This window comes from Ranitomeya imitator, chromosome 1 (genome assembly GCF_032444005.1).
Source record: "Ranitomeya imitator isolate aRanImi1 chromosome 1, aRanImi1.pri, whole genome shotgun sequence".
Taxonomy (NCBI): Eukaryota; Metazoa; Chordata; class Amphibia; order Anura; family Dendrobatidae; genus Ranitomeya; species Ranitomeya imitator.
Genome location: NC_091282.1, coordinates 221931605 through 221959198, shown reverse-complemented (window position 1 = coordinate 221959198; position 27594 = coordinate 221931605). Strand labels below are relative to the sequence as shown.

Genomic DNA, 27594 nt, shown 5'->3' with positions numbered 1-27594 from the left:
TTGAAAACTTTCACCAGTTGCAAAGATTTTCATTAAAAGTTCTTCTATTGCAGTGTTTCTCAACTCCAGTCCTCAAGACCCACCAACAGGTCATGTTTTCAGGATTTCCTTAGTATTGCACAGGTGATAATTTCATTACCTGCTCAAGCATTAATTCCATCACCTGGGCAATACTAAGGAAATCCTGAAAACATGACCCGTTGATGGGTCTTGAAGATTGGAGTTGAGAAACACTGTTCTATTGGGTTAGAGAATAAACTGTAATCTGTAGTCCTAATTGATAAACATGATAATTCTATATGTTAAATGACTGTTATTCTTTTAAAACCAATAATACAATATTTCACATATGTCAATGTCAGGGCAACTGAAAGATAATAGACAATCTGAGCAGAACTTCACCTTTACATATCCTTTAAATACCCAGCAATTTGTCACATTCAATTTTACAGCACAAGGAATTAATGGGAATATATTTGTGGTTGGAATTATGAAAAAACAAAATTTGCATATTTCTTGAAAAAAGGAAATATGGTTAAATGTTCTTTGCTTTTAATATTTTTAGTACAATTCATCTTCTTGCCAGCACATAATAAAAAATGGATTCTAGACCGTTCATGTCTTGAATTTTGATGCAATTATATTCCCTAGAGTGTTGATTTAATATAAGAGGAACACATTCAAAAATGGACGCATAGTAAGACAATTTGGATCTTGGTAGCCAGTACCAGATGTTCATGAAAAGACCCTCCGAATGGAGTTTAAAAAATAAAGATACAATCATAGTTATCTTTTACTTTAAAAATTCTAAAGATGAACAAAAGTAGTGTTTATATATTTAAGTCTTATTATAAATTATAAAACTCAAGTCTCTTCCCAAAGGGAAGCATAATGCACTTCTGTGGTACCTTTGCCAGCAAATATTTGGGTCACATTGGAAAACAAAATAATGATATCACATCCTATTCCCCATTAAGAGTCATCTTCCGGTTTGGATGGTGTAGTCTTGAAAAAAGTGTGCTCCTTGAGATCATGTAACTTATTGGCATATCTTAACTCATTTCCAAACACAAAAATGGGAATAGTAACCTCATCTTCAGCAGGAAATTAAAATATCGCTAGTCACTAGAGGCTTTTTTAATCACCTTGAGTGAACAGAAAATATCCTTTGGAAGACACAGAGGAGTTTGTAGACAATGATGACAAAGTTGTAGCATGAGGTAAACTCCTCTTGACATCAGAGTAAGTAGACATGTCAGGAGTGCGTTCTATTATATCCAACACCTAAATGTTTCTCTAACCAAATCTCTGCTAATTGAGAAGCAGATGCAAATGTACTTGCTTTGGAACCCAGGCACATTTTATACTGTTTAGGGTTTAAATTGGGGTCACATTGGACAGGATGAAAAACATGAACCACCCCCGTTTCTTGACTTCGAAAGGCTTTGAGACCAGACGATATAACTTTAGTAAAGAGGTCGACGTCTTCTAAGCCCCATCCTTGAATGGACGTATCAAAGCCACCAACTTTCAGTAGGTCACTTTTATAAATACAAGTAATACCATATCCGTAGTCTCTCCAAAATCCAGTTTTTTTTGTAAAGACAAAGTTACTATCTGCATGAGGATTTCCACCATAAATTACTTTTGGGTCATACTGACTAAATACAATTGGGTAATACACTTGTTGTCCCTGAATAGTGTTATCCCGACACCTTTGTAAAAATTCTGACGTGAACAACAAGTCTACATCACAGAAGAGCAATAAGGTGTCATTGTCAAACTGAGCAGATCCTTTGTCCAGACTCAGCCCCCTGGAAAACTGTCCTGACATTTTTATTATAGACATTTCCGCCAGAGGGAATTTATTTTGATATTCCGCCATGAGTTCAATGTGCTTATAGGAATCGGTGTTTGTTTCCGAATCAAATAAAATAATGACTAGATTAACATTTTGCTTTGGGATCAGGCAGACCTTTTCATAATTTTCCATAAACCTTGAGAAGATATCATACCTTCCGGTGAGCGGAACAAGGAAATGTATTTTCTTGTCACTCTTTTCTTTCATTTCCTTAGTCATGTGAAGAGCAGAAAACATTTTTAATGAGTTAGATAAAAATGAGAAAGACTGTGTATCGCTATTAATGCTCTGCAAAAAACTCTGCACGTCTAATTCTTCATCTTCTTTGAAGAATGGTTTACTAAATGACTGTTGCAAATATGCATGACGTCTTACAGGAACAGTCAGTTTTCTACCTTTATGTCTTTTATATAACAGTAACAAATCTAATATATATTCTACTCCGTACATAGGGTGGATCCTGCGGTAGCCATACTGGATTTCTTTAAAATCAATTAACCTTCCTCTTGATTTTGAGTTTTCATTGATCATTTCCATTACTTGCATCACCGTGTCATCCAAAGACACCTTGAGAAGGTTATTTAGACTCTGGCATGGCGGAGCATTTGCAGACATTGAATATATATGTTTTCCCGTAAGAAACTCCCATTCAATTACTTCATTCCTTTCCCGTGGCTGAAATCTATTGAAAGATGGCATCATCCCAAGCTGCTGGTCTAGCTTGTTTATCTCCATATTACTAAGCTTGCTCATCAAAACGCTTTCCCTATGAAGCTGGATGGTGTGAAAGCGTAATTCAGAAATCTTCCGGCTCAGTATATAATTATGCAGCCTGTACTGGTACGCTGGTCTTTTATTAGGGTGCAGTGTTATAGCTGTATGTATTTTGCTGTTGTGGAGATCTTGTATATATCCTTTTCTGTTGTGTTCATAATTTTCATGGAATAGTTGCTGCATCTGGAAAAAAAGAAATAATAAAATAAATGCTGTAATATTGATATATCTGTATAATAATAACTTGATGGTTCGCATAATATTCAGGTTGAAAATGAAAGGGCATAAGAAAGCAACTGAACATTTATTTAGCTTTTCTACTCATAAATTTAAATATACATACATATACACATATATTACGTAAAACTATTTTTTACAATGCAATAAAAGGAAATGAAAAAAATACACTGTATGCCTATACACTTGTCAACATCTACAATGAATCCCATTGCATGTAGTTGATTCAATTATGCCTTTATTTATTTTACTCCCCAATATAGCACAATTTATTACACAACACTTTACAGGCATCATCATGACAGACATGGTCTCCATTGGGGCTCACAAGCTAAATGCCCTATGAATACATCTTTGGAGTGTGGGAAGAACCTGGAGTACCCTCACGCAAACACGGGGAGAACATACAAACTCCTTGCAAATGTTGTCTTTTGTGGGATTTGAACCCAGGACCCTAGCACTGCAAAGTAACAGTGCTAACCACTGAGCCATCACACTACCCACTTTTCAATATACAGGGTGGACCATTTATATGGATACACCTAAATAAAATGGGAATGGTTGGAGATATCAACTTCCTGTTTGTGGCACATTGGCATATGGGAGGGGGAAAACTTTTCAAGATGGGTGGTAATCATGGCGCCCATTTTGAAGTTTGTAATTTTGTATCCAACTTTATTTTTTTCAATGGGAAGAGAGTCATGTGACACATTAAACTTATTGAGAATTTCACATGAAAAACAATGGTGTGCTTGGTTTTAACTTGACTTTATTCTTTCAGTACTTATTTACAATTTCATGAAGGGTGAGTATATTCCTATTAGGTATATACTCACCCTCGGACGCGCCCTGCTTCTTTCCGGCAGCCTTCCTTCCTAAGAATCAGCACTTCCAGGACCTTCAGTGACGTCGCGGTGACGTCACGGCTTCTGATTGGTCGCGCGGCGGTCACATGGGCCGTCGCGCGACCAATCACAAGCCGTGACGTCACCGCGACGTCACCGCAAGGTCCTGAAAGCGCTGATTCGAAGGAAGGAAGGTTCCCCGTTAGTACCAGGGCGCGTCAGAGGGTAAGTATAGCGATATTTTTTATTTTTATTCTTTATTTTACACTTAAATCTGAATTCCGATACTAATTCCCGATATCTTAAACATATCGGGAATCGGTATCGGAATTCCGATTCCAGATTCAGAAGATCGCCGACTTCATGGTCGACCCCACACAGGGGTCGGGTCGGGTTTCATGAAACCCGACTTTGCCAAAAGTCGGCGACTTCTGAAAGTGGCCGACCCGTTTCGCTCAACCCTAGTCATAAACTTGTAAATAACTCATGAAAGAATAAAGTCACATTAAAACCAAGCACACCTTTGTTTTCTTGTGAAATTCTCGATAAGTTTGATGTGTCACATGACCCTCTTCCCATTTAAAAAAAAAAGTTGGATCCAAAATGGCTGACTTCAAAATGTCCGCCATGGTCACCACCTGTTAGGGCTAGCGGAACGCACCGAGAAAATTGAGATGTTTATTATAAATGGTGCGATCGCAGCCCAGGGTCCACCATGCAGGAGGAACCTGCTGCTAGCGAATGGCGGCACTGTTAGGCGGTACAGGCCAGCTCTGTTACTCCACACAGGAGCACAAGCTTACTGCCAAGCTGATAGCAGTCAGTGGTTATGCAACATTCAAACTCCTCACCAGAGAAGCCGGTATTCTAGGGGCTTATTTCAGCCGGGTCGCTGAACACACTCATACAATCTCCTCACAGGAGGTGCTGGTATTCTAGGGGCTTATTTCAGCCGGGTCCCTGAACACACTTATACATAACCACACTGGCGCAAAGCACATATATGAATTGATACTAGCGCATGGCCGTGCGGCCATGCGAGCCTTAAATAGTTGCAGCACGTTTAGGACCTTTCAAAGAAGGACCAATGGAGAGCTGCAGTACCTGAGCATGTGACCCCAGATCTCCACTGAGAGATCTTGCCCTGGGCATGCTCAGAGAGCAAAGCAGGATTTAGTCCTAGCACCTACAAGGACCTTAGCTGCAGTATCTGATCATGTGACCCTCGATCTCCAATGAGAGATCTTACTCTGGGCATGCTCAGAATGTGAAAAGCAGGACTTAGCCCCAGAAGCATCCACTCGCCGCTGCCCAACACTGACTTCAATGGCAGAAGCAGGAAATGCAGCAGTAACTCTTAGCACAGAGTCAGACTGAGCAAGACGCTGGGATCAACATCTCTGCTGAGCAGGCTCCACTGTGGCAGGAGAAGAATGGGAGATGGCCCGAGATTCCCACTGTGCAGAGGCAGGAACTCGACCCCTAACACCACCCATCCTGAAAAGTTTTTCCCCTCCCATATACTAATGTGCCACAAACAGAAAGTTGATATCACCAACCATTCCCATTTTATTTAGGTGTATCCATATAAATGGCCCACCTGTAGTTGACACAAAGGTATATATCAGCTACACATATATCAATACCAAAAGGATGCTCTGTTTGGCCTAGCCCGACTGATACAAGTCTAAGGGCATTTTGAATGCAGTGAAATACTTTTCTTAGTATGTTCCTATCAATGACATTCATAGTTGAGTGTCTTTAATGTGCAGAAATCTATACGACAATCATTTCTGAGCCATCTGGATGAACTGCTGTGACTTTTACATGAATTGTATAGAGAGACACTTTAGTTATGTGCCGCATTAATCTGTCTCATGGGTGAGATTACTTCACAAGCAGTAAATAAATATATTTATATTCTTATATAAACCAGATTCTGATTTTCTTCCAGTTTGTTGAATAGACAGATGCTATGTTTATACACTTTCATCCATATATCCATTTACTTTGAGTTTGGAGCCAGAATATCCATTAAGGTTTATACACATACTTGTTACAGAACAATAGTAGCTAACTGAATAGGCTCAATAATGTAATCCATGATGTCAAAATAACACATTTTGTAAACTTAATTCACAAAACATAGTTCTACAAACTAAACAAATATGTATAATAGTTTTACTAAACTCAAGAAGGTTTACATCTACTTCTTTATACTAGTCTGTCCTTTACCATATAAGGTGTATTACAGAGGGTGAAAGCACAGATCTAGTCTGGGATCTTGGCAGCCCAAATGTAATATGGTTACTGGTTTATAGCAACCTTTTTAGGAACAGGAACATAGCTTTTATTGTGTGGGCAGCCATAGATGAACTTATATTTCACTGACTAAAACACAAACATTTTCTTGATCTCCAGCAAACATAAAGCCTAAATTTGACCCTCTCAAGTGTTACGTGTGAAAATAGTAGGGTACATGCAACACAATTTTTTTTTTTTTTTCTAGCAACAGGCTTGGCTTCATAGGAGATAGGTAATTTCAAAATAGACTGCAATATATAAAATATTGACATGTATTGTACAAGCAATCCAGCGTTCGGGGCTCAAATTCCCTAAGGCTGGTGTCACATTTGCGTTTCAAAACGCATGCGTTTAAAAAAAACGCATGGTGAAAAAACGCATGTAAACACGTGCAAACGCTGCGTTTTTTTGACGCATGCGTTTTTGCATGTGGTGAAAAAAACGCGGCATTTTGACGCGTTTACATGCGTTTTTTCATGCGTTTGCGTTTTTTAAATGCATGCAGATAAATGTGTAACAGCTGCCAATCATCAAAATACAGTAAAAAACCCACTATAAACAGAAAGAGCTAGGGTTAGGGTTAGGGGTAGGGTTAGGGGTAGGGATCCTAACCCTAACCCTAACCCTAAAGGGATCCTAACCCTACCCCTAACCCTAACCCTAAAGGGATCCTAACCCTAACCCTACCCCTAACCTTACCCCTAACCCTAACCCTACCCTTAAAGGGATTAGGGTTAGGGGTAGGGTTAGGGGTAGGGTTAGGGGTAGGGGTAGGGTTAGGGGTAGGGTTAGGGGTAGGGTTAGGGGTAGGGTTAGGGGTAGGGTTAGGGTTAGGATCCCTTTATCAATTTTATGGTGTGGGGTGGTTTATCAGTGTGTTTTTATGTTTTTTTAAAAAACGCATGCACAAAAAAACGCATGCGTTCCCATTGACTCCAATGTGTTTTTTTACCCCCAAAAAACGCATGAAAACGCATGCGTTTTTTTGTGTCCAAAAAACGCCTCTCAAAAATACTACAAGTTGCATTTTTGAAAATGAACGCATGCAGTAAAAAAACGCATGCGATTGAAAGCGCGACCAAACGCGTACACAAAAAAACGCATGCGTTTACAATGTTCAATATAGGGAAAAAAATGCATGCGTTTTTTTGTGCAAAAAACGCTGCAGACAAAAACGCAAGTGTGAAACCAACCTAACCTAAGAAGTCCAATAAAAATTGTAGAAAAAATTTAAAATATTTCTATAAAAATTAATATATTATCTTTTATTGTACAAAAAATCTAAAACATTGTAACATCTTGTGCATAACCATTCAAAGTAATAAAGTAACGTACAATGAATTTTTGAAACGAAAAACAAATCAAAATGTCAGAATTGCTGTATTTTTTTAATTATTATTTTGCCTCACAAAAAATTGGGAGAAAAAGAAATGAAAATTTCATATAGATTGCAAAATGGTAAACTGCAGTTCGCCCCACAAATAGCCCTTTGGCAACTTTACTGACCTAAAAATAAAAAAGTTCTCATGCAAAGGCGAGGAGGGAAAATTGAAAGCAAAGAGAGGCCCATAAGGATTCTGTCACCTAAAGATCATCATAAACATAAATATACATAAAATCTACCACTGTGTTTACTACATTTTAATTATTACCACTTCGGCCTATTTGTATCTCAGTGGTTTGATGAGGATTTGATAAAATCAACATTATCAGCTTCAGCTGCCCTTTAAGTGTCAAGACAGAGCAAAACACAGACTTAATCCAATTTTTGAAGAGCTGCTTCATATTTATGAGCCATCTTGAAAAGTTTGGCACTGCAACAATTTGAAGCGCATTAAAATATTGACACGTCGCACAATCCTTGTGAATGAACCTTGCTTTGCCGTTTTCCTTATAGCCCTAGATGCATAAATCAGCTTGAAACAGTAACCGCTACTTAACAGAAGAGAACTTTTTCCCTTGGCTCATTATAAATACATATATAAAAAAGAATCGGTTGTGCCATCATGCACGTTAGCCCTTATTTCAGAGGGAGTCTGTTGCAGAGATGCTTCAATAAACCCCTTAAGAACAGCGTTATTAATTCCTTTAAAACCCTTTAATATATTTACTTTCATCCACTAGCTTGGAGCCTTTAATACATTTTCTTTCATGCCCAGGAAAGGATCCATACTAGAAGCTGGGAATTTCTTACAAAAGATTAATATAGTGAGCTCGAAGAAACATTGCCGGTACGATATACTTCACACCAGCACAAAATCCGGAAGCTTTCATCCTATAGTATATCACAAGCTTAAAAGCTGAATTCAGTAAATGTAAAATAATTACAAATTACCTAACGTTCTATCACAGTCTATGACAATACCAATGGGAAAAATAACAAAAGGCAGAGAGAGTTAGAACACATTCTCAATATAATAAAGACTCATGCCTGTGGTTAATCCATTACATTGACTATAAGTGCAGTCTACATTGCTCCTGACTGCCCCATAAACGTGCACAATGAGAACAGCGAGTGTTCATGCTTATGTTAATAGGAAGGGGAGAAGGGATAAACCACTGCTAGATCTCTGGCAGAGTCTTATCTCTTAGGAAGAAGAAATAATCATGTATGTACGAATACAATCAGGCTGTTCTCAGATAGATTAGACCGTTGAATCATCAAATGTGTATGGCTGGATTTTTATTTATTTATTTTAATATAAAAAATTATACTTTAAGAAACTGTTTACTTCAATTTTTTATCTTTTTTTCATTCTCACTTGCCATCTACTTAAAAATGGAAAATCAGTATCCCGTAATGATGATTCGGTCAAGCAAGAATGGGTCTCCTCTCTCTAAGGGCACCATACCAGATTTTATGTCTCTACGTATGTTCTTGCCTGGGCAATGGGAAGACAGCAGTAAATTTTACAATATAATAAAGTACAGAGCTTGTAGATAGGAGGGTGTATCCGGCAACAAGTGTGTTGCCTTCATACACCCTCTGTTAGGACTGGCGGAACGCACCAAGACAGATGGTATAGATGCGTTCGCAGTCCGGGGTCCACCGTGCAGGTGAAAACCTGCTGCTAGCAATTAGCAGACTATATGGCGGTACACTAGAGTATACACGCGTGGGTTAACCTCACCCAGCGTGAAAGAAGCAATCCTGTTAAGGCACAGGACCGCGGTACCGCACCTAAAGCGCGAGCAAGTAGTCAGCGAACTCAACCCCAACTGGGATTGAAGTCCGATTAGACCCTTGCTGGCGCAACACCGCAACTGGGTGTGAAATGAAACAGAAGAGCATGCAGTGCCGCACTGACGAACGCCACTAACCACCCAGGCTTGGGTAAGGAAAGCACAGAGGAAGTGCACGGCGCCGTACTGGCGGTCACAGCAACTGGACGCTATAATGTGTGACTAGTGCTGTAGGATAAGTCGGGCGCTAGGTAGCAGCCATACACCTTCCACGAACAGTCATACTATAGGGTAGGGGTATCCAAGGACGACTTGCACTCACAACATACACACAGTAGCAATTGTTTGACAATACTAGCGCATGGCCGTGCGGTCATGCGCAGTTTATATAGCAGCAGCACAGGAAGTGGCCACAGCACTTTTGCCCTTCTAGGACCTGCCAAGAGGACCAATGGAATGTGCTGCAGAACCTGAGCACATGACCCTCGATCTCCAATGGGAGACCTTACGCTGGGCATGCTCAGTACGTGCAGACAAGGACTTAGTCCCAGAGAAGTCCGCTCGCTGCTGACCAGCACAGACTTTAATAGCAGAGACTGGAGAAGCAGCAGTAACTCTCAGAACAGAGTGAGAATGAGCAAGACGCTGGGACCGACGTCCTTGCTGAGCAGACTCCACTGCGGCTGGACAAGAATGGGAGACCGCAGCGGAGGTGGCTCGAGATTCCCCCTGTGCAGAAGTGGGAACTCGACCCCTAACATTACCCCCCGTCCTAGAGCCCCCCCCACCTTGGGCCTCGCTACGTTCAAAGGCAGCAATGAGCTGCGGAGCCCGAATGTGCTCAACAGGCTCCCATGACCTGTCCTCGGGGCCATAACCCTTCCAGTCCACCAAATAAAATTTTTTACCACGCACCACCTTGCACCCCAAAATAGCGTTCACCTCATAATCGTCCGAAGACGAACCCGATGTCCCAGCAGATGACTCGGAGAACCGGGACATATACACGGGTTTCAAGAGGGACACATGAAAGGTGTCGGTGATACCCAGGCGTGGCGGAAGGGCCAAACGATAGACCACAGGATTAACCTGCTCGAGGACCTTGAAAGGACCCAAGTAGCGAGGAGCAAATTTAGTGGACTCAACTCGCAGCCTGATGTTACGGGCGGAGAGCCACACCAAGTCGCCAGGAGCAAAGGTCGGAGCGGGGCGCCGATGAGCATCGGCGGAGGACCTCATTCTCTCCTTAGAGGCCCGAATGGCATCCTGAGTGCGGTCCCAAATATCCCGTGCCTCCACAGCCCAGTCTGCCACCCTGGAGTCGGCGGAAGACACGGGCATAGGCACAGGTACCCGTGGATGCTGACCATAGTTGAGGAGGAATGGGGTTTGTCCAGTGGAGTCGGCTACGGTGTTGTTCAGTGCAAACTCTGCCCATGATAGCAAGGATGCCCAGTCATCCTGCCTGGCTGAAACAAAATGTCGCAGGTATGTGACCAAGGTCTGGTTGGCCCTCTCTACCAACCCATTCGTCTCGGGATGATAAGCGGAAGAGAGATTCAACTCAATACTGAGAAGACGACACAGCTCTCTCCAGAACCGAGACGCAAACTGGGGACCCCGGTCACTGACAATTTTGTCAGGCATACCATGTAGGCGGAAGATGTGCTTAATGAACAACGCAGCCAAAGCCCGTGCAGAAGGTAACCGTGGTAGCGGCACCAAATGCACCATTTTCGAGAAATGATCGGTGATGACCCAAATGATGGTACAGCCGCGAGACTTGGGCAAACCCACGACAAAGTCCATCCCGACCATCTCCCAGGGCCTATCTGCCACCGGCAAGGGATAGAGCAACCCAGCTGGCCTTTGACGCGGAGATTTATTTTTGGCGCAGGAGACACGCACCAGAATATAATCCCTGACATCCCGGACCATATGCGGCCACCAGTACGTCCTCGCCAGTAGCTCAGATGTCCTCTTTGTCCCAAAGTGTCCACCCACTCTGGACGAATGAGCCCAAGAGAGAACCTCCGGTCGCAAATTAATGGGCACAAAAGTCTTGCCCGGAGGCACAGACTCAAGCGAAACCGGTGCTACGGTTCTCAGGCTCTCAGAGGGAACAATAAGCCGAGGCTCCTCTTCCTCCTCTTCAGTTGACATAAGGGAGCGAGAGAGAGCATCAGCACGAATATTCTTCTCCCCGGCGAGAAAATGAAGAGAAAAGTGGAACCGGGAAAAGAACAAGGACCATCTGGCTTGGCGAGAATTTAGCCGCTGGGCTGTCTGTAAGTAGACCAAATTTTTGTGGTCAGTGTAAACCTGGAAGGGAAACCGCGCACCTTCCAGAAGATGTCTCCACTCTGAAAAGGCCAACTTCATTGCTAGCAGCTCCCTATCCCTGATGGAGTAGTTTCTCTCTGCTGGCGAGAAAGTCTTAGAGAAGAAGAAGCATGGATGCTTCCGACCTTGAGCATCCTTCTGGTAGAGGACTGCTCCAGCACCAACGGACGAGGCATCCACCTCCATTAGGAATGGCTTATCCACATCAGGACGATGTAAGATGGGAGCGCTAGCAAAGTGGGAATTAATAGAATTGAAGGCCTTGGAGACCTCTTCCGACCACAATTTAGGATTCGCTCCCTTCTTGGTGAGGGCAACCAAGGGAGCTACCAGAGTTGAGAAGTGGGGAATGAACTGGCGGTAATAGTTAATGAACCCCATAAAGCGCTGCACCGCTTTAAGAGAATGGGGCTCTTGCCAGTCCATCACAGCCTGTAGTTTGGCAGGATCCATAGCCAATCCCTGAGCGGAGATGATATAGCCCAGGAACGGCAAAGACTCCTGCTCAAACATACACTTCTCCAACTTAGCGTAAAGAGAGTTTGCCCATGGGAGGTCGAAGACTCTGCCAACATCTCTCCGGTGGGAGTCAATATCTGGAGAAAAGATGAGAATATCATCCAGATAGACTACAACTGAGGTGGAAAGCATATCCCGGAAGATGTCGTTGACAAAGTCTTGAAAAACGGCTGGGGCATTACAGAGCCCGAAGGGCATCACCAGATACTCATAGTGCCCATCTCTGGTGTTAAACGCCGTTTTCCATTCGCCCCCCTCACGGATGCGAATCAGGTTGTAAGCACCCCGCAGATCTAATTTAGCAAATACCCTTGCTCCCCGAAGCCTATCGAAGAGCTCAGATATCAAGGGCAAAGGATACTTGTTCTTAACGGTGATAGCGTTAAGACCCCTGTAGTCTATGCATGGACGTAGCTCCCCATTCTTCTTCTGCACGAAGAAGAACCCTGCCCCAGCAGGTGACACTGACTTCCTGATAAACCCTCTTGCCAGATTCTCTTGAATGTACTGAGACATGGCCTCCGTCTCCGGGAGAGATAATGGATAAACTCGACCCCGGGGAGGCTCCGCACCAGGCAAGAGATCGATAGGACAGTCATAGGGGCGATGGGGCGGAAGGGTCTCCGCCGCCTTCTTGGAGAACACGTCTGCGTAAGACCAATATTGCTTGGGGAGAGAGGATAGATCTGCGGGTACCTCAGTAATAGCAACCTGAATGCACTCTCGGTGACACCTACCCCCACATGATTCACCCCATCCCAGAATTCTGCCTGAGGACCACTCGATGTGAGGAGAGTGGTACCGTAGCCAAGGTATCCCCAACAGGACCTCATCAATACCCTCAGGAATGACGAGCAGAGAAATAATCTCCTGATGGGATGGCGACAGGGACAGAGTAACAGGGATGGTCTGATGTGTTATCTGTGCGGGGAGTGTCGACCAATTCACCACTCGTACCGTTACTGGTTGAGATAGCATAACCAGGGGTATTGCGTGACGTTGGGCGAAGGCAGAAGACATAAAATTGCCCTCGGCCCCAGAATCCACGCAGAGGTCTACCGAGTGGGAGGATGAGCCAAAGGTAATTGTCCCCTTAAAGGACAATTTGGAGGCAAACGTCGCAGTGTCTAGTGCACCTCCACCTACTACCACTAGACGCTGACGTTTCCTCGACCGCTGATGACATCTGGTGGCAAGATGTCCTGACTGTTGGTAAACATGGCAACCCTGGAGTGCACGAGCGGTCTGGGACTTAGATTCCGCTCGTGACACCACCTTAGGTTCCTGGAACTCAGGAGCCTGGACTGGAGATTCCAAAGGTTTGGCGAAGGTGGGAGCCAGCCGAAACCTCTGCCTACACTGGGCTCGCTCTAACCTCCGCTCGTGAAAACGGAGGTCAATGCGAGTAGATACTACTATTAACTCCTCCAGTGTGGCGGGAATCTCCCTAGTGGCCAGAGCATCCTTAACGTGGTCAGCCAGCCCCCTCCAAAATAAAGGGATAAGGGCTTTATCCGACCACTCCAGCTCAGATGCCAGAGTGCGGAAATGGACGGCAAAAAGGCTGACCAAGGACGAGCCCTGAGTCAGTGCCAACAGTTGGAGCGCCGTGTCATGGGTGACACGAGGTCCTAGAAAGACCTGTTTCAGGGTGCTCAGGAATAACGGAGCACTCTGCACCACATGATCGCCACGCTCCCACAGCGGCGTAGCCCACTGCAACGCCCTGTCCGACAATAAGGAAATTATAAAGCCCACCTTAGCCCGCTCTGTAGGGAAACGAGAGGCCAGAAGCTCGAGATGTATTGAGCACTGACTCACGAAACCCCTACAGGACTTACTGTCACCAGAAAATTTCTCTGGTAGCGGGAGGCGAGATAGCGTCGGTACAGGAGCGGCAGTGGACAAGGTAGCTGCAGCCACACTTGCAGCCTGAACAGCTACAGCAGTAACATCCACAGCTGAGGTTGAACGCTCAAGAGCCGCCAACCTTCCCTCCAGCTGCTGGATGTACCGCTGTAAACGCTGGTCGTCCGCCATTTTACTAGCCAGACCCTGGCGCTAGTATTCTGTTAGGACTGGCGGAACGCACCAAGACAGATGGTATAGATGCGTTCGCAGTCCGGGGTCCACCGTGCAGGTGAAATCCTGCTGCTAGCAATTAGCAGATTATATGGCGGTACACTAGAGTATACACGCGTGGGTTAACCTCACCCAGCGTGAAAGAAGCAATCCTGTTAAGGCACAGGACCGCGGTACCGCACCTAAAGCGCGAGCAAGTAGTCAGCGAACTCAACCCCAACTGGGATTGAAGTCCGATTAGACCCTTGCTGGCGCAACACCGCAACTGGGTGTGAAATGAAACAGAAGAGCATGCAGTGCCGCACTGACGAACGCCACTAACCACCCAGGCTTGGGTAAGGAAAGCACAGAGGAAGTGCACGGCGCCGTACTGGCGGTCACAGCAACTGGACGCTATAATGTGTGACTAGTGCTGTAGGATAAGTCGGGCGCTAGGTAGCAGCCATACACCTTCCGCGAACAGTCATACTATAGGGTAGGGGTATCCAAGGACGACTTGCACTCACAACATACACACAGTAGTAATTGTTTGACAATACTAGCGCATGGCTGTGCGGTCATGCGCAGTTTATATAGCAGCAGCACAGGAAGTGGCCACAGCACTTTTGCCCTTCTAGGACCTGCCAAGAGGACCAATGGAATGTGCTGCAGAGCCTGAGCACATGACCCTCGATCTCCAACGGGAGACCTTACGCTGGGCATGCTCAGTACGTGCAGACAAGGACTTAGTCCCAGAGAAGTCCGCTTGCTGCTGACCAGCACAGACTTTAATAGCAGAGACTGGAGAAGCAGCAGTAACTCTCAGAACAGAGTGAGAATGAGCAAGATGCTGGGACCGACGTCCTTGCTGAGCAGACTCCACTGCGGCTGGACAAGAATGGGAGACTGCAGCGGAGGTGGCTCGAGATTCCCCCTGTGCAGAAGCGGGAACTCGACCCCTAACACCCTCCTTATTGCGTTTTTCTACATGCTGCCGACACAACCATCATCTGTGCACCGCCTGGGGGATATGTCCACTATTTGTATTCAATATAATGGAAGGAAGCTTGAAAGGCAATGGAGCAATAAGGTCTTAGCTGGATAAAAAGTTAAAAATGATAAGCAGTGTTGCTCACCTGGCCAGGGTTGTGAAACACAATCACTTATTACACTTTAAGGCTGCTGCAGACCCACAAGGATACCAAGATGTCAATAGTGGAGAAGAATGAGTTAAATCCTGTGCTGGATCCTTAGAATAAAATATGCTTGTTTTTATTTGAACATCATTTAAAAAAATCACATCAGGGTAGTTAGTAACTGGTTGATGTGTTTTGTCAAGAGCCTTAGTCGACTAAGGCTCTTGCCGAAACGTGTCAACCAGTTACTAACTATATATCATACAAAAACTCCATGGAGTACAGAGTCCAATACACTCTAATAAAAATTCAGTAATTTTATTAATAATACAAAAAATAAACAATAACAAAACATAACTACATAAAAGTGACACAGACTTCAGACATGATGCTTATACAGAGAAAACAGGACAACTGTAGTAACACTCGGGGAAGATAAAGCGCATAACCCGTATAATATATGGTACAGCGTATACTGAGAAAAGTGCTTAGTGCAATCTAAAGTGCTTAACAAGTATGAAACTTACTCCCAAGCTGGGGAACATGATTCACTACACACTGTATAGCCTACGGGACCAGAAGATAAATATACATGCCAAATCCGCCGCTTCTCTTACCCATGTGCCAGTGCCTGACTCTGCAGCAGCCCCAACCAGTTACTAACTACCCTGATGTGATTTTTTAAATGAGGTTCAAATAAAAACAAGGATATTTTATTCTAATGATCCAGCATTATTGTTTTCTTTTGGATTTTTTTTTAACACACCCTGCCAACAGGTGGCTGTGCTCCTTATCTATATGGATCGGTCAGGTCAAAGGACTTTCTGGTGAGCAACATACCCTCTACTGGCTTTCATTAAATCCTGTGCTGCCTGGATGGAAGGAGTCATTGAATAGATGAAGTCAGAGTCTAATGAAGACTTATTTGTCAACTTGTTTCGTAGTTTCACACTTCTTCTTCTGGAAAAAGCACAATCACTGGCTCCTTTCGTCCCAGCACGCAGGATTCAACCCCTTCTTCTCCACTATTGGCACTATTTGAACTTGACATATTGTAACCTGGAATATTTTTTCATTTTATTAGGAAAGAATGGGTTTGAATGGGTTTCCTCAGAAGCAAGAAAAATAAAATTTTGAGGCGTAAAATGTGCACAAATTCAGTGTTATGAAAGAGGAAGAAAACTCACTAATCAAACCAGACACCCATCTGTAGGGAATTGTTTTATGTTCCCCAAGAGTAGATTATCTGGATAAGATACCCTTCATGCAGCCCTTGGGGTTACAGGATGTTAGCAAACTTGATTGTGTTTTTAGAAATATTTACTGACCCTGTTTCATGGGGAAAAAGTATGTAACTTTGCTCACCTGCAGTAGAAAGAAAAGTATTTCACATCAGCCAAACTGAACAACCATGTGTTGCCTGTAATAAAAATTCTTAAAGTCCCTTTAATGATAGCCTGATAGTCTGTACCCAAGTGGAATATCGTGGCTTGCCAGCATCAGTTCCCCATGAACAGTAGAATGTTAGCACTCCCTGACTCAGATGCACAAGTCCAGTATTGAACCTTTTATGCCTCAAACACATGCATTTTCTTTTAAAAGAATACTGAAGTAATTAGAATTTGCCCTTTGACCATCTAGTTATTTTCTGCTTTTTACTAAAATCTAATTTTAAAAATAAAAAGTTACGGTATATATTGTTATATTTTTTTTTTACTTTTTATTTTTTTAATTATAATTGTGTGCTTTTACCTATTTTATCACCAAAACCCTAAACTTAACTCCATTTGTTACCCTATTTGTCACCCTTAACAAGAAAAAAAACTGGGCCACTCCCATGTGTGAGCCCGCTCAGACTGACCTGGACGAGCTGCGCAATCACAAGACCAACAACTCTGGTAAGGGCGGACTGCAGTACTCGTCTTCAATCCAGAGATAAAAAAAGAAAAAAAAAGAACAGGAAGGAAAAAAATAATGATCTGAAGGCGCTGTCTCACTGGATATAGTATAAAATTCTGTTTTTATTAATAAAACAATGCGTTTCTAGAGCAGATCGATCTCTTCATCAAGTACAAATAAAGTCAAACCACTATGCCAATACATCTCAGGATGAATAAACACAGATCTAATGTAAAAAATGGGATTATGAACCAAAGTTTGTTGAGACATTTTTTTCGCGTGCATGAAAAAACTCCACCAATCTATAACTTATTATAATAGACAAATACCGGCTAATCATACTAATATATATCAAAGATTGTTGAATAGGGAAAGTTTCTGGATTTTTAAATTGTACACATTAGTTCCTAAAGGATTGTATGAATGTATAAACCATAGAGGCTGAAGAGGGATACAGTGATATCAGTTCGTTATTGCTAATCACTCTATTTAATATCTGGGGTATATGTTTATATTATTATTATTATACATTTTTATAGCGCCATTTATTCCATGGCGCTTTACATGTGAATACGAGGCAAATATAGACAAATACATTAAACATGAGCAGATAACAGGCACACGGGTACATAAGGAGGGAGGACCCTGCCCGCGAGGGCTCACAGTCTGCAGGGGATGGGTGATGAAACACTAGGAGAGGGTAGGGCAGGTTGCGCGGCAGTATTGATATGTGATTACATGGTAAGGATAAAATAATTAAAGAATCTAAATACCTACACCTGGTCTCTGTGCTTATCCGAATGCAGTTCACTCTGTATGTATGATTTTATTGGTACCTGATGAAGAGAGTGGTCTGCTCTAGAAATGCATTGTCTTATTAATAAAAATAGAATTTTATACTATACTAGATGGTGGCCCGATTCTAATGCATCGGGTATTCTAGAATATGCATGTCCACATAGTATATTGCATGTCCACATAGTATATTGCACAGCCCACATAGTATATTGCCTAGCTACGTAGTATATTGCCCAGTCACGCAGTATATTGCCCAGCCACATAGTATATTGCCCAGCCACGTAGTATATTGCCCAGGGACGTAGTATATTGCCCAGGGATGTAGTATATTGCCCAGTCACGTAGTATATTGCCCAGTCACATAGTATATTGCCCAGCGACGTAGTATATTGCCCAGCGCCATAGTATATTGCCCAGTCACGTAGTATATTGCCCAGCCACGTAGTATGTTGCCCAGCCACGTAGTATATTGCACAGCCCACGTAATATATTGCCCAGCTACGTACTATATTGCCCAGTCACGTAGTATATTGCCCAGTCACGTAGTATATTGCACAGCGATGTAGTATACAGCACAAAGCAACGTAGTATATTGCACAGCCCACGTAGTATATTGCCCAGTCACATACTATATTGCCCAGCTACACAGTATATTGCCCAGTCACGTAGTATATTGCCCAGCCACGTAATATATTGCCCAGCGACGTAGTATAACAGCAAAGAGCATATTCGCCCAGCCACGTAGTATATTGCCCAGTTACGTAGTATATTGCCCAGTTATGTAGTATATTGCCCAGTTACGTAGTATATTGCCCAGTGACGTAGTATACAGCACAGAGCCACGTAGTATATTGCACAGCGACGTAGTATACAGCACAGAGCCACATAGTATATTGCCCAGCCACGTAGTATGTTGCACAGCTACGTAATATATTGCCCAGCCACGTATGCCACAGGTTAAAAAATAAAAAATAAACATATACTCACCTTCCGATCCAAGGGCCCCTTGTAGTTCTGTCGCCAACTTCCGGTCCCAGGGTGTGATGACATCGCGGTCACATGACCGTGACGTCAAGGCAGGTCCTTCTCACGTAGGCGCACAGGACCTGTGATGACGTCGCGGTCACATGATTGTGACATCATGGCAGGTCCTTCTCGCGTAGGTGCGCAGGACCTGTGATGACGTCACGGTCACATGACCGTGACGTCATGGAAGGTCCTTGTCGCATACCATCCTTAACACCGGAGCTTCACGAGTAGCAGGAAAGGCGCCGGAGGGTGAGTATATGATGATTTTTTATTTTTGTATTATTTTTAACATTAGATCTTTTTACCATTGACGCTGCATAGGCAGCATCAATAGTAAAAACTTGGTCACACAGGGTTGATAGTGGTGGTAACGGAGTGAGTTACCCGCGGCATAACGCGGTCCATTACCGCTGGCATTAACCCTGTGTGAGCGGTTACTGCGGCGAGTATGGAGCGGGCGCCGGCCGCTGACTGCAGGGGCGTAGGGAGGGACTAATCGGACTGTGGCCGTCGCTGATTGGTCGCAGCAGCCATGACAGGCAGCTGGTGAGACCAATCAGCGACTTGGATTCCATGACAGACAGAGGCCGCGACCAATGAATATCCGTGACAGACAGAAGGACAGACAGAAAGACGGAAGTGACCCTTAGACAATTATATAGTAGATGGGATGAGACAGCAACTTCAGATGGTCATTTTGTCCTTTCTGTTCTTATTTCTAATCCGATCCTAGACCCTAATTCTAGTTCTAAGAATTAGAAACGAGTGGAACTTTTGAAATTTGAAATATTCGGCTTAACCATAATTTACTACAAAAATGTTAATTGCAGCAAATGAATTTGCATGAATCTAAATAGTGGAAAGATTGCAATTTCTAAGAAAATGCACTTGGGGAGAAGATAAAGAGAGAGAGAGAGAGCCCCGCTGATCATACGAGCTTACACTCTACAGGAGACAGAAAGAGAGGCTCTGCTGACTAGAGATGAATGGGTCGATTAGTGGAAGATCGAGTTTCTGAAATTCCCGGTTTCAGTGCAGATTCAAATACTTTGAGAGTCAATTCAAGGTTCACAAAGAAACCTGCCAGACCCTAATTCCCACCCTGCTAAAGCATTAGAGGGTGGTACAATGTAATTTTGGATTGCTGCGCTGGCCTCCCAATAATGCACTGCAGCTATGACATCCTTATGGATAATCATACCTTGTACAGTGGTGGTCAGAATTTGAGATCAGCACCTCCCCCAATGGAGCACGGTTTCCAATTCCAGAGTCTATGGGTAAGTCTCTCTCTTCTGTAGTGTGTTCGCTCTTATGTCGTGTGTAAGCTCTACTTCTCACACCTGAAAAAAAAGGCAAGCTCTAATGGTCCCTGAGGGCCATTCTGTCTTCTCTCCTCGATGTGTATTTTTCAAGCAATTATAAGCTTTCCAGTATTAAGGTTCACACAAATTTATTCCCCACAAATCAAGTCTTTTGGGAAAATTAGGCTAAGCAGATGAATTTCAAAAGATCCGGTCATCTCTACTGCTGACGATAAGTGCTTACACTCTACAGGAAAGAGAGACTAATCCAGTATCTTTAGAGATGGAAAATGACTGTGCATACAAACTGTTCTCCAATTGTAACTGCTGATCTGTAATGGCCCAAGTACTGACCACCATTGTACAAGGTACATTGTACAAGGTATAATCCGCTAGTTGTCATAGCTGTAGGTTATTATTGGGAAGCGCACTCATCCACGCCAAAAGGCATTAGCCTGCTCTCTTATGCTTTAGCAGTGTGGGAAGTATTAGAATTCATGTAAAACAGTGAATTTCTCAACCTCGTTCCTACTTGGTTGATATGTTCATCTCGCGTAGTAATCTCATTAACTTACAAGTGATAGGGGAGGCAGGGAGCTGTGGGAGAGCACAATGCAGCCCTTTGCCATCTCACTCATTGCCTTTGTAGAGCGTCGCTGTCAAGATGGATTTATCTTTCACGTTCTACATAGGCAGTGGCCAAGATGAAAAAGCTTGCCTCATCATACTGATAGCTATGTTATCTCAGTCACTTCCTATACAGACTGTAGCAGCCAATGACAAACTCAGTACATCTGCTAAACGTTTTTAATTAACCTGCAGCACTGACCAAGATGTCACAGTAGCCTGGTCTGCTTTAGTCATCTTCATTGGCATCTGTTGGGCAGGTGGTCATGGAGACCCTACACCACTCCAAAAAGAATTTGCATGGGGGGCCATGAGTGAAACTTTCTAACACCGTAAAAATTTGTCAACCAGAGAGTTGCCCCGATGGCCCCCTTCCCCACTCTATGCCACTGCACTACACTGCCCCAAAACTAAAATAAAAAGGTTTCATAGCAATTTGGAATTACCAGTTTTTAGTAATTTTATTAATTATGAACGATGACACTGTATGTTCAAGATAATGGATGATTTTCTCATTTGGTACCAATGTCTGACAGTAATTGCAATAATTGTACTAATAACGAAGATATGATGCATTTGCAGTGACATAATATTTCGAGTGGCACCAAGTTACAAATTCAGCACTGCCTCAACTGCATGAAAGCATTGGCAATACATGTTAATGATGATAAGCATGCATACACAATGTAATACTTTTCTTGAGTCATAAATAGAGATGATTGGATTGATCCACAGCAAACCAAAATAAATTGAGTCGAATTTCTTAAAATTCGAAAGTCCTCATGAACGCAAAAATATTGCGAATCGATGAACACAGATTGGCCAAAATAAATACCTGGCGCCATTTTACGCACTGCTGAAGAGTCAGAGAGCGGGCATTACCTATAATGCACATCATGTGGTCTAGTGTGACATCGCGTGGACTATCACATATAGTTTAAAAGATAGGGACTAGCCAATGAGTGCAATTTTATGTTTTTACATCATAGGGATAGAGGTCACAGCAATCAGTTCTTTCCACAGAAGAAGTCACTAGTGTTGGACATTTAGTCAAATCAGTTGGGAGAGGGAGATATAGCACAGGTTAGTGTAAGTGTAATTGATTAATGTATTCAAAGTACACACATTTCTTATCCTTCTTGCTGTATAAAAATATGGAAAACATATCTCTATTTTGATAATGATCCACATTGGATAAAATATTGATAGAAGGCAAAATGTTCCAATGCAGCTGGACTATTCCAGATTTGCTGCAAATAAATTTGCCGGAAATCAAATTTTTGGAAAAATGTCATGAACCTGGTGAGTTTGAATTTCAAAAGGTTCAATCATTTCTAATGCTCGTGTTCTCTTCGTTTCAGTAATATTTTGTACTAGACGTACTGTAGACTATCTTCCCATTTTGTAATCATCCTATAATACGGTTTCAATAAAATAATGTCATTTCCTAATTTGTTCCCTTAACATGCCGTTTGCTCACAGTGCCCAAGTCCCTTTTATATGTTCTTAAGAAAAAGATTTCAGCGGTACATTCTCACGCTCAACATCATCCTAGGCGGTTTTATTTCTACTGATTAAACGCAAAGAGATTAGGTCAAGCTAGCTTTCCTCTGACTTTATCAGTATTAAAGTTTTATCATAATTTTAAGCATCCCTGGAGCCAACATCAAATTAAAATAACGTAAGTACGGTCTGCTTTTCCTTGTAATGTCTAAATAGGATAAGATATAGACATACCATAATAACAAACCCTATTTATGAAACTTTATGATGTGACTAAGCTTAGATAGAAATATTATCCTATTGAGAGGGGCTTTTATGGAGGGAGTAAGGTACATTCATACGTACTGCTTGACCACAGGACAGGGCAGCTAATAAGGATTGATGTGCTAATTACTGTGTGATGAAATGGTATTAACTTCAGGAATTGAGTCCTATTATTGTATATAACACTATACTATCCATGCAACCACAAGAATACAGGAAAATAGGAAACAAATGACTGTACAGTTAACTAGCCTGCAACCACAAAGAAACACAAGTCTGCCTAAATGCAGAATGATCTACAAATGCAGCTGAATGTAGGCAACGAGATCTCGATTCCAACAATGTATCACTCAGTTTACTGGATGCAGCAGTTGCGATACAAATCAGAGTTTTTAGATGCAGCAGAGTTCAGAAAGTTAACCCCACCCATACCACTGCTTTCTGTGCACACTGTATACTGACAGTGAGCTGCTTATCAGAGCAGGGGGCGTGGTCGGAGGAGGGCTCATTTGATAATCTCCTGCTGATAAAACACTCATTGTATTGAAATAACAGCACACAGAATAAGAAGTAACACATCCCTGGAAACTGTCTCAGCTGCTGCATTATGCTGTCCTCAGATTACATAGCAAAAACCTGCTAACATATTTCTTTTAAAGGCATTGGCCAACTTGTACATACGGTAATCAGTATAGAAGAGGCATTAGTGGAGATATAGGTGACATAGTGTAGTATTAATAATCTACAGACGTCCTGTGCCATTTTCTTGGTATTCTAAAGCCATGCTCCCTTGCCAGCTAACTCTTTTCTCTGGATAACCCAGCTTCTCGACGACCTTCACCTAGTAAGGACACTGTTGTAGGAATCGCACATTTCCATGAGCGATTAATTGCAATTTGCCAGATCTACCCATCTCATAATGATCTATTTACAGTATTTGTTTGCTTTTCACCAACAGTGTGAAACGTAGCTGTGGCTACACATTTTTCCAGTTGCCGATTTTTGCTAGGATGTCCAGGAGTGCACCTAGGGATGGAGGATATTAAGCACTTTTAGTAGGTAGAGGAGAGTTAAAGATGAAGTCTTGCCCTTTTATAAATTACAAAATCTAAAGCACCTTACTAGCTGTTGTAACTAGTGATGAGCGAGTGTACTCGTAGCTCGGGTTTTCCAGAGCATGCTCGGGTGACATCGGAGTATTTATGACTGCTCATACATTTAGTTTTCATTGCCTCAGCTGAATGATTTACAGCTATTAGCCTGCTTGATTACATGTGGGGATTCCCTAGCAACCAGGCAACCCCCACATGTACTCAGGCTGGCTAGTAGCTGTAAATCATTCAGCTGCAATGACAAAAACTAAATCTCCGAACACTGACAAATACTCAGAGGTCACCCGAGCGTGCTCGGGAAAACCCGAGCTGTTTTACGACAGACAGAAAAGAAAGTAGAGAGCCTGACATCTGTCTACCCTGGATCCTTTTGCTGATATGAGGCAGTGATCTACAGGAAACGTATTTTTCTAAAATGTATGTGTCTGAGTTGTATGTGCGTGCATGTTTATTGTAAGGTGTATATATGTGTGAATTGAGTATAAATATTGGTAATGTGTATACAGGGGTGTACAAGTATACATACAGTATTTGTATAATGTGTAATATAGGGGACATGGTTTGTTTACCCCAGCTAAAAAAATTCATAGCTACAGCTCTGGTGTATCTCAAGATAGAACATCTTGTTTTTACAAATCAATGCAAGTTAAATATAAAATATTATGCTAAATCTGTTTTATTTATTTCCATGGAAACTAGCCAAACAGTTGGTGTCTTTAAGATCATAGTGTGAAAGCTGCAATTGTAGCTGCTCTTGCTGTACTGATTATCATTTTATTGGATTAAGAACAATTTTTAAAGGGGTTTCCCAAGAACAAAAGTTAATTTTATTCACTAGATCTTAGAATAATAACTTCCACAATTGGATGTGTTAAATAAAATGTTCCTGTGCTGAGATAATCTTATACATGTGCCCCTGCTGTGTACTGTGTAATGGCCGTGTCTGACCGTACAGGAACATGGTCTGATCATACCACAGCCCCGGGGGAGGGGAGGATGCAAAAAACTATACAGATAGGACAGCATGGGATCACCGATTCTTTCTGTGAGGTAAAACAGGATTTTGCATGAGCAAGTGCCAAAGCTAGAAGTTGATCACAAACGCATTGGAAGTAAAATCAAAAGATTATTTCTTCTTTGCATTCATTGCTACAAAACACTGATTAAAGCAAACCTGCAATGTGTAAATAAGACCAGAAACTCACGAGTGTCTGTCTGATAATGCTCCACAATGTATAGTTTCATGACTGACCTCGCGAGTGCTATATGTGCCCCCACAATGTCATCTGTACATGGGGGTTAAATTACATAACCATGCTTCTGTCATAAGTGAAGGGAACGGAGAAAATTCCAACCCCACAGTTTAAGCCTTTAGATGCGGTGGCTGTAAATGAGTAAATAGATTTGTTAAAATTTCCCCCAAAATTTTGGATTTAAGCTCATCTGACTTTTTTGAGATTGCTTTTTGGCTGCCATTTTGCTGGATTCTTTTGATGGCTGAGAATGCATTAATATATAACAAAAGATTATTCTCATCTATCCTAAGTCTACTCTCACTTTTTTATAATAATCTTTATTTTTATATAGCGCTAACATATTCCGCAGCGCTTTACAGTTTGCACAGATTATCATCACTGTCCCCGATGGGGCTCACAATCTAAATTCCCTCCCACATTGTCTTTGGAATGTGGTAGGAAACCAGAGTACCCGGAGGAAACCCATGCAAACATGGAGAGAATGTACAAACTCTTTGCAGATGTTGTTCTTGGTGGGGTTTGAACCCAGGACTCCAGCGCTGTAAGGCTGCAGTGCTAACTACTGTGCCACCGTGCTGCCCACTTCCTGGTATGTGTGTCTCATTGTAGTGTGTATCCCATTGTAGTGTGTCCCATTGTACGTGTGTGTAGCATTGTAGTGTTTGTCCCATTGTAGCATGTCCCATTGTACATGTGTGTCCCATTGTAGTGTGTCCCATTGTAGTATGTGTCCCATTGTACGTGTGTGTCCCATTGTAGTGTGTGTAGTATTTTAGTGTGTCCCATTGTATGTGTCCCGTTGTACATGTGTGCCCCACTGTACGTGTGTGTCCCATTGTACGTGTGTCCCACTGTACGTGTGTGTCCCGTTGTACTTGTGTGTCCCACTGTATTGTGTGTCCCACTGTACATGTGTGTCCTGTACGTGTGTCCCATTGTACATGTGTGTCTTATTGTACATGTGTGCCCCACTGCAGTGTTTTCCATTGTACATGTGTGTCCCACTGTACGTGTGTGTCCCACTGTATGTGTGTGTCCCATTGTACATGTGTGCCCCACTGCAGTATGTGTCCCACTGTACATGTGTGTCCTGTTGTACATGTGTGTCCCACTGTACGTGTGTGCCCAATTGTACATGTGTGCCCCACTGCAGTGTGTCCTGTTGTACATGTGTGTCCCACTGTACGTGTGTGTCCCGTTGCAGTGTGTGTCCCGTTGCAGTGTGTGCCCCACTATATGTGTGTGTCATGCACTCCACAGTTCATGATGACTATTGTAACATTTTAGAATAATCTACCGGTATGTGTAACAGCTGCTATTGCAGAAGTCTATGACTTGTATGCGAAATGTAGAAATAGTTTGTCATTGCCAAAGAAAGGAGAATGGACAACTGCTCTGCACTGGAAGGTTAATGGGTATGTTTATGTTACTCATCTGCTTTAAAGTGAAAATGATCAGAAATGTGACTATAGTTTACAATTGTATCTTCTTCCAGCAAACAGATCATCTTGTTTGTAATTAAATATACAGTACAAAGCTTATCTCACGTTCCAGTATTAGTCGTAAAAACGTTACCGCCTGCCAACATTAAACCTGGGCCTCCTGCTGCAATAAAGATTAAAGTGAATTGTCCATCATCCTACAAGAGAAGTAAAGAAAGTACCAGCTTATGGTCCACAGCTGCTATATAGGCCTAAGTACAGCCACTAAGGTCACGGTTGGTTGGGAGTAAAATGCTTCAAATATATTCAGAGACACACATTCCTAATTTAGCACAACAGGGTCAGTCTGTGCACCATAAACTGAAATCTATGCCAATCAAGATCTCGCATAGATTTTTACTATCAATTACACAAATTGCTGACATAAATTATAGTAAATCCATTAGGCTCAGTCCCACTAAGCACCAAACAACAAACCAAAGAGTTAGAAAGTGGAAAAAGTAAAATTTTTGCAAAAAAATAAATAAAATAAAACATGACTTTCTAACATCGCCATCATGCTTCTTGGCTTTATATTATATACATTATATTGTAATTAAACTGCATCTATACAAAAGAGTATATTGCTAAACCTCTTAGGTTGGTTTCACCCGACCAGTTATTTCTGGTACCAGAGATATACGTGTCCGTGAGTGCAATACTTACGGCACACGAGTGGCAACCGTGTGCCACCCATATGCCGCATCAGCACCACACGGATGGACGGACGGAGGGCAGGGAAGAAGCACTACATTAAGTGCTGTTCCCCGGTGCCAGGTGCTGATTTAAAAAAAACAGGGTGAGGACCCCTCTATTCTTGATAATTAGCCTTGCTGAAGCTTGTTATCAAAAATAGGGGGGAACCCATATTGGGTTTTTCATTCATTTATTTAGTTATAGTGCAGGTGGCGGGTGAGGAATACCCCAATCATCCACTCCTGCTGTTACTGCTATTAGCGACAGCAGGTGTAGGTTGATGGGAGTAATAGTCCCAAAAGCCACTACCTGCTGTCATTGTCCTGACTTGAATATAACTCTCATCATTCTCCTCTGCTCGCGCC

At 42.6% G+C, this 27594-nt stretch overlaps 1 protein-coding gene across 1 annotated transcript in view; it reads right to left on the bottom strand.

Annotated features, from left to right (window-relative positions):
• Positions 1-217: 217 nt before the first annotated feature.
• Positions 218-27594, bottom strand: part of CHSY3 (chondroitin sulfate synthase 3) — a 550154-nt gene continuing 522777 nt past the window's right edge. The window contains exon 3 of the mRNA XM_069754042.1: positions 218-2818. Within this exon, the coding sequence (XP_069610143.1) occupies positions 1256-2818 (1563 nt within the window). The 3' untranslated portion in view covers positions 218-1255. The remainder of the gene's footprint in view (positions 2819-27594) is intronic.